The sequence below is a fragment of the Cupressus sempervirens genome, chromosome 3 (assembly GCF_028749045.1).
Source record: "Cupressus sempervirens isolate cs-2001-9-10 chromosome 3, ASM2874904v1, whole genome shotgun sequence".
NCBI classification, from domain to species: domain Eukaryota; kingdom Viridiplantae; phylum Streptophyta; class Pinopsida; order Cupressales; family Cupressaceae; genus Cupressus; species Cupressus sempervirens.
The window spans coordinates 562,924,538-562,937,068 of NC_143120.1; the positions used below are offsets into that span (position 1 = coordinate 562,924,538).

Below are 12,531 nucleotides of genomic sequence, written 5' to 3' on the forward strand. Positions count from 1 at the left end.
TTGTTACCTACATTTTGTGGTGACAAAATGCAAAACAACAAGTAGTGATGTCATATCCTATATTGCAACAAGCCTTTAGTTGAAGATGAGAAACTTTTATCTTGAGGTTTATGAAAGTGAGTTGTGTGGGGATGGTTTAGACGATTGATCTCTTTAGGGGGTTTCAAAATCGTACTATGGCTAGTCACATCCTCTTTAGTTTGGGAAGAGGAAAGCTTGTCCAGATCTCCATCTTTGCTCAATGTTATGTTTGGAGATAAATTATGAAGAAAATACATAACATCATATTTAATGAAAATGTTTTGACATTGAAGATAATATTTAGGGTAGCAAAGAGGCCCCAACGAGGAATTTAAATGAACATGCTTGCTCTCTTGCATGAAGGTATCCCTGGGAAGAGAGAACCAACTACTTTCTAACATGGTACTGTTAGGAGTATGGACTTGATCTCCATTAACAAAAAACAACCTGGGAGAGGTACTAATGTTGTGTATATGAATACCATCTTTAGGATTATTATTTTTGACAAAGACTCTTATGAAAGTTACACATTCCATGCATTCCATTAAAAATATTATTATAAAACCACATGTAACATGGACAGAAGCCTTGAGAAATAATTTGAGAGAGAGAGAGAGAGAGAGAGAGAGAGAGAGAGAGAGAGAGAGAGAGAGATGTTTGAGAGCCTAATAATGCCATTTGTAAAAGCACTATGAAGGAATGAATGTAACATACAATGAAAGAAGCCATTATCTAATGCATGATTTTGATAAATGTAATTAAAAAGTAATGTAATCACATGTAAAATAACAAACCGGTGTGATTCAATGAATTCCATTGCGAAATTAAAGACACCTAATTAAGATCTTAACATCCAAATTAGAATCAACAATAACAAGAAGAAGAAGAAGGAGAAGAAGACGAAGTAAGAAATAGGAATATATACATCTTTGTTTAGTTAGAAAATTCTTGTGATCATGAATATATTTTAGGCATCGATGAACCAAAGAGGGAACATTCCTTAGTTGTTAAAATTATATCTTCTAATTAACATGTATAAATATATATTAAAATATGCCAATAACATGAATGATGATGTCAACCTCCTTAAATCCCATTTAGAGAGGTAAGATTTTGTAAACCAAAGTATAAATGATAATAGTATTAGAAATATTCAATTAGATACCTAAAAGTGGAAAAATATTTGCTAGTAATGATGATCATATAATATTATTTTAAAGCAAATGTTGAACACTTCATTAGATTACTAGGGATCCTATCAAATAGATGACCATGGATAACTTGTGAGCATACAATTGTCTATAATAGTTTTTAATGAATCTCCCCATTAGAAAAATAGATAATTTGAGGTAATAAGAGATGAAGTTGTATTTTCATTTAAGTTGTGGTTGGATCCTTGTAAGTGGATGCATAATTGATTTGAAGCTATCATTGTTCTTTCAATTTTTTTTTTGTACGAACAATATCACTTTCTAAAGCACCCAAATGACCTCTACTCTATTATACAAAATATGAATAAAAATAGACTGATTTATTCTACATATTGATTGCACACAAAATATAATTACTAGCTTATACTTACAAAACACTTCTTTAAAATTAAAATAATTGTTTAAAAGACATAGAAAATAGTTAAAAAAGAAAAGAAAGGTTCAACTTTCTCCACGCCCATAAACTTCATTGCAAGGGAAAACAAAATTAAATTAAAAAAATCTGCTGTAAACGTCGAACAGGTAACAGACCCGCCTTTCCGTGCGTACGCATCTGGGCAACGAAATTGTCCGAAGTGGGGAGGGCGGTAGAATCAAGGCAAAGAAGAGAGGCGAATAATGGGGAAGACGAAAAGGAAAAACGGAAATGCAGGGAAGATCGGACCCGCGATGGCCATCGGCATCGGCTGTGGTGTGGGAGTTGGATTCGGTCTCATCGGGGGTTCGTTATTTTTGCAAAATTTCCTTCCTATTAATGCTGCTGCCTTTTTTTATTCTCCTATTTATTACTCCAACGTTGTTATCTATCACCTTGCCTTTCCATTCTACAAGAATATACCCTGGCCCGTATCCTCGTAAAACAATCTACCATAAAGAAAGGCATTTTAAATTTGGTTTTGGTCTTTGCTTGTCTCCAGGCTTCACCATTGTCAATATTGTTAACAAGGGACAACAATGGCAGGAAAAGATTAAAATGGAATTAGTAAATTTCTTTCTCTTTCTATCTACCTAAAAGGTGCAAAAAAACATAAATTAGAAGGTGCTTATGGTGCAATTCCAGTAGAAGCACCCATATAGAAATGATCTGGTGGTGCCTTTTAGATAAGTATTTATATTTGAATGTAAAATAAAATATAATCACATTAGCATGTTTAGATATTCCAAAATACAGACTAATAGTTTTGGGGAAACTGGGCCAGATATGATTGCAATAAGGAACCCGCAAAAAACGTTTGGCTACAAAAAGCATGTAGCATAGTTGGTTAGCGCACATAATAAGTCTTTGGGAGATCAGATGTTCAAATCCTAGTTCTTCCCTAAAAATAATAATATGGTATTTTAGTCAGGCTGAGAGCCTTGAACACGAAAATGTGTCTGAAAACAGGGTTGTGGAGAAAAGTAGTCACACTCAAACCATAGTGAGAACTGAGAAGCACGAAAAGTTTTTGCTATAGGTCTTGTAGCTTAATCATAGTGGATCTCAGATCACAGATGGTTTTATGTTGGAGTCCTAGTTGCTTTGCGAAAATTCGTTAAGAATGGAGTGTGCCCACAACTAAAATTAGGATCACACACCAAGAATTCTTGAAAAGAGTAGTTACTACCCATCAATAAAATGTAGAATTGACATTCAAAGTGAGGCGAACAAGAGGTGAGAGGTTTGTTGAGTCTGTTTCACTATTGAAGGTTTAATCACATCCCATCAGGGCATCGTTCCTATCTAACACAAAGACTTGCACATCTTTATAACGAGTGATGTAGATGGTTTACTTGATGCATTTTGGTTCAGCAGTTGCCTCTAGCATGGTGGAAAGAGGCATGTCAAATATGTGGCTTTGCACATTCACTTATTTTGGGGAGAAGTTTGAGCTTGTCCAAAATGCTTTTCCCAATCGAAATCAAATATAGATAAGAATGAATATGCTAGCTTGCGATCAGTGATGGCTCCAAATTCTGAATAGTTTTTACTTATACATCTGACTGACTTGATGCCTATTAATAACCTCCCCTATGTACCAGATTTAAAATTTATGCTCCTTTTATTATTCTATTGACATAGAGATGCCACTAGGACGATAATGGTCACAAAATACACTTTAAATGGTCATAGTAGTGTGCAAGAAGAGTGAAGTTAGAAAGTTGTTGAAGGAGAGCTCCACAGCAAGCAACAGTTGAAGATAATTGCTTCTACGAGGAAGAGAGCCAAACTTCTATACATTGTCATTGATTTGATAATAAATTGATCATCAATGTCTATTCTCAAATGGTCATAATATAAGTTGATAAATAGGAAATTCATTCCCATATAACCATTGAAGCTAAAGACATGTAGGGAAACCAATAAGATTGTTAATAATTTGAAGAATGTGCTTCGTCAATGTCTTCCTCAGGGTGGGGAAGGTGAGAGATGGTGTGCAAAGAAAGTGCTTATGGAGAGAGGTGGTAATGATATTGGCTGTTCAGAAAAGCATAGAGATCAGTCTTCTCCGACAAGTTGTCAACTTACCAATGTAGAGACAATTGCATCCTGTGGAACCATTATCTAAGAAAAAATATTCTATTAGCCCAATTTTTTTCTTCTCATGTCTTGTGAAGATAAGTTACCTGCTTGAATGCAATCCCCTGGTGGAGTGGACGAATGCTGATTGTTACTCAATTTTTCAATTCTTCTTTGTCTTTGCATGTTGGAAGTTGTCCATTATCACGAGAAACTTGAGGCAGAGAGGAGAATGGAAGAAATAGTTGAATGACTCGCTGCATACTTTTATTCTGTTGATGATACATATAAATAGATACAGTAACCTCTAGAGTCATGCTATAAATTAAGGAATTTATCAGCAAACTAAATGTCTGACAACAAACTAAGACTATTGACAACAAACTAGACTTAAATGTCAACACCTGGACACATGTACAGTTCTTTATTTTCACGTTCATCATGAATGAAATTCATTTATTAATTATTACTTATTCAACACTCCCCCATAATGAATGATTGAATTTAGATGGTTCCTAAGTTATCTTTACATAGTAATTACTAAAATCCAACTAACGACATAAAACAAAATATTACATTATGTATAAGCTATCCTTTGAAAATAGTTCTCAGATCAGTGAGAATTCATCTAGTTGCTTCCCAAGTATAGTAGCCTAGCTGTAAACTAAGTTTCAACTGTTAGAATATTCAATATACACTCAAAAAAAACTTGTAAGCAGTGTTTGTTAGGTGTCAACCAACTTTAGTCAAGTGTCATTCAATAATAGTTACTTGGCAATAGTTCCAATTCGTTGCCAGTTAAACTTGGTATTTTGTGGGAAGAACTTCTAATCGTCTGCTTCTATAAATTAGTTAAGTCTTTTCATGAATAAGGAGTGATTCAGTTGTTTCTTTCCTGTTATCTTCTCTGGTTTTAATTTGGTATCAGAGCAATTATAGGCGGTTGTTGCTGTTTTATTTTTGCTTTGCTATATACTCTTTCCTGTGTGCTGTTTTTGGTGGATGTTAGCCCTCCTTTGCAGTAGAGAACTTGGCCAAGAATCTTCATGGGATTATCAGAGTTTTGTTCTGGATGGCGAGGAATCTATTGGAAAGCTGTTCCTTGCAGAATATGCAAAGGAGGTCAGAGGAAAGTAAATGCATCAGAATCTATCCGTTTATCAGTTTGATTGGAGATCAATCTCATGTTGGAGTTGCTACAATAAGATTTGATACAGTCAGAATTATTTTCTCCTGTTAGTCTACTTCTAAGCATGAATCTTGTTAGGAACTGCTATTCTCAGGAGATCGCAAAAATCCTAGAGATTTTTTGTCACATAATTTTCTCAAAAATGGAAACACATCAGGAAAAATATAATTATCATAATTTTCACTCATGAATTTTGAAAATGCAAATGAAATTCATGAACACAAGTTTAGCGGGTATAGTTAATGGAATTGAAGTAGTACTTACAAATGCTAAAAGGAAGGTTTAATGGGAAGTTAGAGATTTAAAAGCCAAATATATCACAGGTCCTGCTCTTTCAGATTTAGAATTACATCATGTTGGTTTAGAAAAATCATCTAAAGGAATATGAGATGAACTAGATAAGTTGATTGGAGAAAAAACAACAAATATACAATTTGTTTTACAGCTGCAATTATTGAGATTCAAGATTTTTAATAAAATAACCATGTCTAACTACATAAGCAATATGAGATCTCTCATTTAATAACTAGCAAAAGTTGGTGTTGTAGTTGATAAAGAAGATGCTAAAGCTATTTGGTTGAATAGTTTACCTTCTAAAGCTATTTACTCTCACTCAAATGTCTTATCCTAGAGCTTTAGTCAAATGTCTACTCTCAGTCAAATGTCTTATTCTAAAGCCATTGACAGAAAAAATTATGTGCAAAAGTTGGTGTTGTAGTTGATAAAGAAGATGCTAAAGCTATTTGGAAGAATAGTTTACCTTCAAAATGTCTTCATAGACTCTAGAAGATATGATTTGAGTCATCTTAGTTGAAGAAAAGAGAGCAAATTATAAGGGATTCATGAGAAGATACTTGCTTGAGTTTGCATTATACTCAAAGAAAAGGATGAAAAAGACAATGTTAGGCAGAATGAGATTGAATGTTACTATCGCAAGAAATTAGGTTATATTGCTATTAATTATAAGACTCGTGCAAATGACCTTCTCAAAGGTAAAGTTAAAGAATTAGTAAATATAGCTGCTGTTGGGGAATCATGAGATGTTAGTGATGACGACATCATTGAAGATGGAGAACATGTTCTATTTTGGAGAGGTCAATGCTTTGCAGATAGGAATGATGCAATAGAGGCTAGATAGATGCTCAATTGTCAAAGATGCCTCACAGTTCAGAGAAACAATACCTCATTGAGTTTATGAGACATACACGTGAGAATTGGTGTCCCATATTTTAGAGAGTGATTTGAAATCTAGGTGTTTAACATTACACCTGTATGAGGGTGATGAGACACCTTTTGTGCAGACAGTGTCTAATGATGTTGGGAACTTGGATGATGGCTAGGTGACCATGCTAGTGATTGGGATCGGTTTCAAGAAGTCTTATTGGTCTATGAGCTATTTTTAAAGAATAGCGTTTACATAATGTATTTTCATGTTCGTTGGCCAGAATTGATTGGGTAATCCTACTAGAGAATTGGCAAAGCTCTTGGATTTCCAATCTGTGGTTTTGGGAACCAACACAATGGATGCAAGAAAAACATGTGGAACTGATGAAGGAAGGTGGAGTTAGAATTGGGGGATGTCTGCAAGTGCAATACTATTCCACAAGAAAGGGGAAACTAGAAGGAATGGGGAAAATGGTTGGGAAACCAGAGGTTGGAAGGTTTGGAGCTGGAGGTGAAATTGAAGAAGTCTGTTAAATACCTGCAAGTCGGTTAAGTGTTGAAATGTGACTAAAGGGGAAACAATTGGAGGTTGAGATGCTTGGAGGCAAAAAAGGATGAAGGCGTTCCTAAAAAAATTGTTAGTCCACTAAGGGGAACAGAGCACAAGGATGAAAACCTAGACTTGACTATGGGTTGGGAGATTTGGGGATGGACACACATTAGAAGATGTTTTGAATACCTTTGTATTTCTGCAAGAGGGACATAGGGGAGGAACTAATGGTATAGGAATTGGGAGAAGAAGAGGATTGGAGATGGTTAGGAGGAAAGGAATGGTAAGAAATCCTTACAAACCTCACAAATTTGCAAAGCATTATGAAACTTGACTAGAAGTAGAGAAGAAAAGAATGCAGGAATGCATTGTTGGAGTTTTGGTAGGTGCAGAAACTATCATTCTTATCAGCAATAGTTGTGCTTATCAGAAATTGTGGAAGTTGCATTTGTTAATATGTTTGTGATTGCAAAAGCTTTCTATGCTGGTTGATTCTTTCATCTTTGTATCCTGTCTTGTGTATTGTTCTTTGAAGGCACAAGAGTGTTTGTTTCTAGGTTTCGATTCCTTTCATAACTATTGTAATTCATTGTCCATGTAATTTCATAACTTCTCTCTGTTTTTTGGTTCCCACCATTGATGAGGTGATGAAAGACGTCGTGTCATAAGACTTTGTAACGATAGTTTGTTGTTACTACCATCGATTCATGTTTTACATCGATTGTAGAGTAATTGACCAACGGTGCATACTTACTGTGATGGAAGAGGAATCGACTTCATTTCTGATAGCCTTTTTAGTATTCTTGTGTGTCTTTGGTGGAATTCAGAAAATAGTATGGTGTTGTTTTTGAATGTGGTTGTTGAGTCACTCAATGGTATGAGGTGTCACCATCATGCAGGAATTGAGTTGAGTGTGCTGTTAGTTCCTTCATTCATTTAGTTTTTAGTTTTTGGGTGGCTGCTATGATGATATTGTGAGCATGTGGTTATTGATGATGGTGGAAATACGAAATGGTGTCCACTCAAGTCTGAGAGAGATTACATGACATGTGAATAACCATGACTACAATCACCATGTTTTTCTACATACTTCACTGTATCTGCAAATTGATGCTTTTGCTTCAGGCATTCTGATTGATGATCAGGTGTGGCTGGATCTTGTGTGTTATAGTTTCTGTAAATTGCATCTTCGTTTTCTGGTTCGAAAATTTAACATGGTATCAAAGCAGGTCTAGGTAAAGATCAAGTACCAGAATAGGATGATTGGATACTAGAATGAATTTGTCAAAAAATTAAAGTCTTTGTAGGTCCAAGTCTTGCAAGTGAAGTAAGTTGGGCTCTCTGTCATAGGTTCCATCTGGGTCACAAAGGTGTGGAGATTTACGTTAAACAATATTTATCTGCAAGATTATCATTGGCCAGGAAGCATTTCTTGAAGTTGATTGCAGATATGAATTATTGGTGTCAATACTTATCTTTAATAACAAAGCATAAAGTAATGTTGGTGAATTCTGTGAATCGATTGGAGGGATATCTTGTATTTGGGAAGCATGGAAGTCTCGCCTTTAATGATATGCCAATATTCACAAGGATGGATATCTTCAGATATATGTGAACAACAACAAATGACACAGCGGCAGTGAGTGTATTCTCTAAGACTAGTCAGCATAGCAATACTATGGTGAACCTAACTAATCTTTTTTGGACGGTCCTCTTCACAGCTCAGCCAAGCTATGAAATGTTTGAAGTGTCAATATTGTTGGCATGTATTCACAGGACTGTGTTGCTACTGAGATTGAAGACAGATGATTAGCTGAGAAGACATTCAAAGTTTAATTTGCATAAGTCTTGATGGGCGCTGTTGAACTTTCTTGAGACATAATTCCACTTTCCTCAAGTTTCAAAGTATTTGATTGCTAGTAGTTCTTGCTAACCACATGTTGGTGTTTTGAGCCACAGGAATTTATGAGATTATGATGCAAAATGGGAACAACGGAAGAAATGAGGGATTCATATGAGTAGGTGCAACTAAAATCCTCCTAAAAGCCTTGGAGAGGAGAATCTCAGAAGAAGCTTCTTACCTGGAAGGGTATTTGTTTGCTACTATCTGTAGTTAAGTGTTTGCTGCGGGTGTTACAATGTCAGCTACTAAGGCATCTTATGCAGCCTTGTCAAAAGCTTCCATTTTGACACCAATGGGAGGATGCTCTCATGCTCATCTATGCTTACACATTTAGTATCCTACAAGGATAGCAGCTGCGCTGGTCCTTGAATGTTACATTCTCTGCCTGTACAATATCTCTGTGATGGTGAAAGAACAATTGTGATTGTGAGGGAATTTAGATAATAAAGAAATAAGTATTTTATGTTTGTACCTTTGAATAATGTTCATAAATAATTCCTCCAATAAGATTGGGAATAGCGAATCATGTATGCTTTTGGCATTGATGTGTATATTTCTCTTCAAGTTAGTTTGATCCTATGAACTGTTATTAATCTCTCTGCAAAGGAGGATGAATCAAGGAGCAAAAGGAGGAATTCAAAGGAGGAAAAACTTAAGACATCCAGTAAGGAAGTTATGACAGCTGGAGAAATGAGCATAGATGAAGACTTAAGTCTAAATTGATGACCCATAAAGGTTTTGGTCAGCCTTGGATGGAGAGATTGCACCAGCAAGACAAGTGAGAAGAAGACAAATATTTGGAATTGAAAAACAAAACAAAAAATACAAAAAGCAAAGTTACTTGGTCATATCATTAATGGAACCACTGAACAATATCAAAGTGGCAAAATATCATTTAAAAAGTTGTTGGGAGGTGTTTTAGTGTGGTCCTGTTTTGTTTTTAAAGGATCAATTTTGCTGCTTGCTTCTTATTGCTATGGGTGGAGGTATCATATTGGTGCATCAATCCTACTGCTATAGCTGCTATGTATGAGAAATATGAAGTTACTGTTTTGAACTCCTGTAAATATGAAGTTAGGTGTTATATTTTGCTTCCTCAGGGTGGCAGATTTAATTGAGACCATTTTGGGTGAGTATTGAAGGTGTTATGTGAATTTTAGTAACCCGGTTGTTCTTTTTGGGTTGCACAGATTGCTACAGCGACATACTAATGATGTTTCAAATATTATGTGACTAATTATTAGTTACAGAAACCAAATTACTTGATCTGAGTGATGTCAAAGGTCATTTTCAGAGATGTTTTTGTAGCCATCATGGTTGGAGGATTGCTTCCAACCATAAGAGGATAAAATCATCGCTACTAAGGTTATTCATCATTATTGAGCCTGCAGCAAGGGTGCACTGAGCTTATTTGGCTGCCAAACTGAGATTGAAAGAGCATTAAGGTTCTAAGATCAAGAGGGAGTTCTATGAAGAAGTGAAAATGTCAGCTAAGTGGGTTGCAATGTTGCAAGGCCAAGTGCTAAAGTTCTGGGAAAAGCACTTTAGCTGCAGATAACAAAATTGCACAGTCAATCTGGATTTGATATCAGTAGCTCTGCAAACTTATTCATATTAGGGTTATCTGGGATGAGGTCAAGGAGGATAGTCCTGGACTCTAAGATGTCAAAAATGTCATTGCAGGCAAATTTTAATGAGGAGATTAGGAGGTTGATGCAAGTGCTTGAAGATTCAGAGAAAGCTTGAGTGGCAGATGGAGAGTGCCAAGTGCTTTGCAGAAGATCAAAATGTTTGAGAACCAGTGTGGCTTTAAAAGCTCCTTGTTTGATCAAACATCGGAATCAATTGTAATTTACTGTGATAATCTAAGCTATGACTATGCTGCCCTTGATGAGAGAGAGTCTCTGCCGAGAGGGAGTATCATCACGAGTTCCTCTTGTTATGTGCAATAATGCATTTTTTTGTTAGATGGAGAAATTTGAGGTGAAAGCTCTTCTAGAAATTTTCTCTAAGATGGAGAAATTTGAGATGAAAGCCCTTGTAATGCATTTTTATCCAAGACAAAGAAATTTGAGGTGAAAGCCCTTGTTTCTCTTTCCACTCATGGGAGTAGGATGTCACGTTGAGAGACGCCATGACAACATCATGTTATGTGACTATGTGATGTGAGCTTGTGTTTATTCCAATCATTAGAGTAGCTATAGTGGATGTCATGTTGAGAGACCAATGACAACACATTATGCAATTCTGTGATGTGAGCTTGTGTTTATTTCACACATGGGAGTAGCCATGGTGAACATCATGTTGAGTGACTCCACGATGCTATCACGTTGACAAAATCTGTGATAAAGTTTCGCTTTTAACACAAATAATTGTAGCCTTCGTGTTTGTCATGTCGAGAGATTTCATGACACGGAAATCTGTAAATGGTATCTCCTTTTCTAAGAGGGAGTGTTAGACTTTTAGTAGCTCTAGGAGCTGTCATTCTTATCTACAATAGTTGTGCTGAACAACAATTGTTGATGTTGAACTTGTTAATAAGTTTGTGATTGTAGAAAGTTTGTATGCTGGTAGATTCTCTCAAATTTGTATCCCGTCTCGTGTATTGTTCTTTGAAGGCACAAAAGAGTGTTTGTTTCTAGTCTTGGTTCCTTTCATAATTGTCATAATTCACTGTGGTACGGTGTTTGTGTTTATGAACTAAGTTATATTTCACATGACTATTTTCCATTCATTTTGTACTTTGTTTATGATGATCATGGCTGTTGTATGGAACCTTTCTCAATGTGTTGGAACCTGTCATTGATAACGGTGATGAAAGACATGTGGTGTCGTAAAACTTAGTAAGGATAGTTTGTTGTTACTACCATTGGTTCATGTATTTTGTTGATTGGAGAGTAATTGACCGACGGTTCATACTTACTATGATGAAAGAGGAGTCAACTTCATTTCTGATAGCATTTTCAGTATTCCTGTGCGTCTTTGATGGAATTCAAAATATAGTATGGTGTCATTCTTGAATGTTGCTGTTGAGCTATGTTACCCCAGGTTTCCGAGATGGGGGGACGTGGGGACGGGGAAATGGGTTTCCAGGACGGATTTTTTTTTCCTCGGAGCAGTGGACGGCAGTGGGAACAGCTATATAAAAAGTAGGGAAAATTTAAAATATACAGGGAAATTTTAAATATTCATATAAAAACATGGATAACGCATGCTTATATAAATTATAGAACCTTAACATATAATGTTTGTGTTAAATAATTTAATTTTAGAGTTCACATGAAAGTGGAAATCAAACAAATTATCAAAACTGAAACATTAATTTTATGGGACAGCCAAGGGAAAGGTTTTTGGAAGTTTCCGAGTTTCCAGTACGGGGGGATGTGGGGACGTGGTCAATTTTTGCTAGAAACGCGTCCCTAGGTAACGTCACTCAATGGTATGAGGTATCACCATCATGCAGGAGATGAGTTGAGTGTGCTGTCGTTTCCTTCATTCATATCGTTTTCAGTTTCTGAATGGCTTCTACGATGATATTGCGATCACATGGTTATTCGTGATGGTGGAAATATGAAATGGTGTTGTGTAACTGTCGTTGTTTTCTTTATCGTGCATTAAGTGCTGGCTTTTGGTCTGCTTTTTGGAGATAGGTATTTTGGATGTGTCGAGTCAAGTCTGAGAGAGATTACATGACATGTGAAAAACAATGATCTCCATGTCTGGAGAATTTATCATATCTGGAATTACAATCACCATGTTTTTCTATAGACTTCACTACATTTGCAAATTGCTTTTGCTTCAGACATTCTGATTGATGATCAGTTGTATGATCACCGTGCGTTGATTGTATTGTTATAGGCTTGACTGTTTGGTTCAGCTATTCATATCTCTCTGTCTAATCATTGTGTGGTTTGTCTGTAAAGAAGCTCATATTTTTTAAGTGTCTATTATGTGATAACAACCTCGTGGAAAGGGTCATTGATCTGACTCAACTTG

General features: G+C 35.9%; 1 protein-coding gene across 2 annotated transcripts in view; it reads left to right on the forward strand.

Annotated features, from left to right (window-relative positions):
- Nucleotides 1-1,671: 1,671 nt before the first annotated feature.
- The window catches only part of LOC149567668 (uncharacterized), a 36,557-nt gene continuing 25,697 nt past the window's right edge, over nucleotides 1,672-12,531 (forward strand). Inside the window, exon 1 of one of the 2 annotated variants that reach the window (XM_089820924.1) lies at nucleotides 1,672-1,953. In XM_089820924.1, the coding sequence (XP_089677050.1) occupies nucleotides 1,851-1,953 (103 nt within the window). In that variant the 5' untranslated portion in view covers nucleotides 1,672-1,850. The remainder of the gene's footprint in view (nucleotides 1,954-12,531) is intronic. The other variant, XM_089820923.1, reaches the window with a different exon arrangement.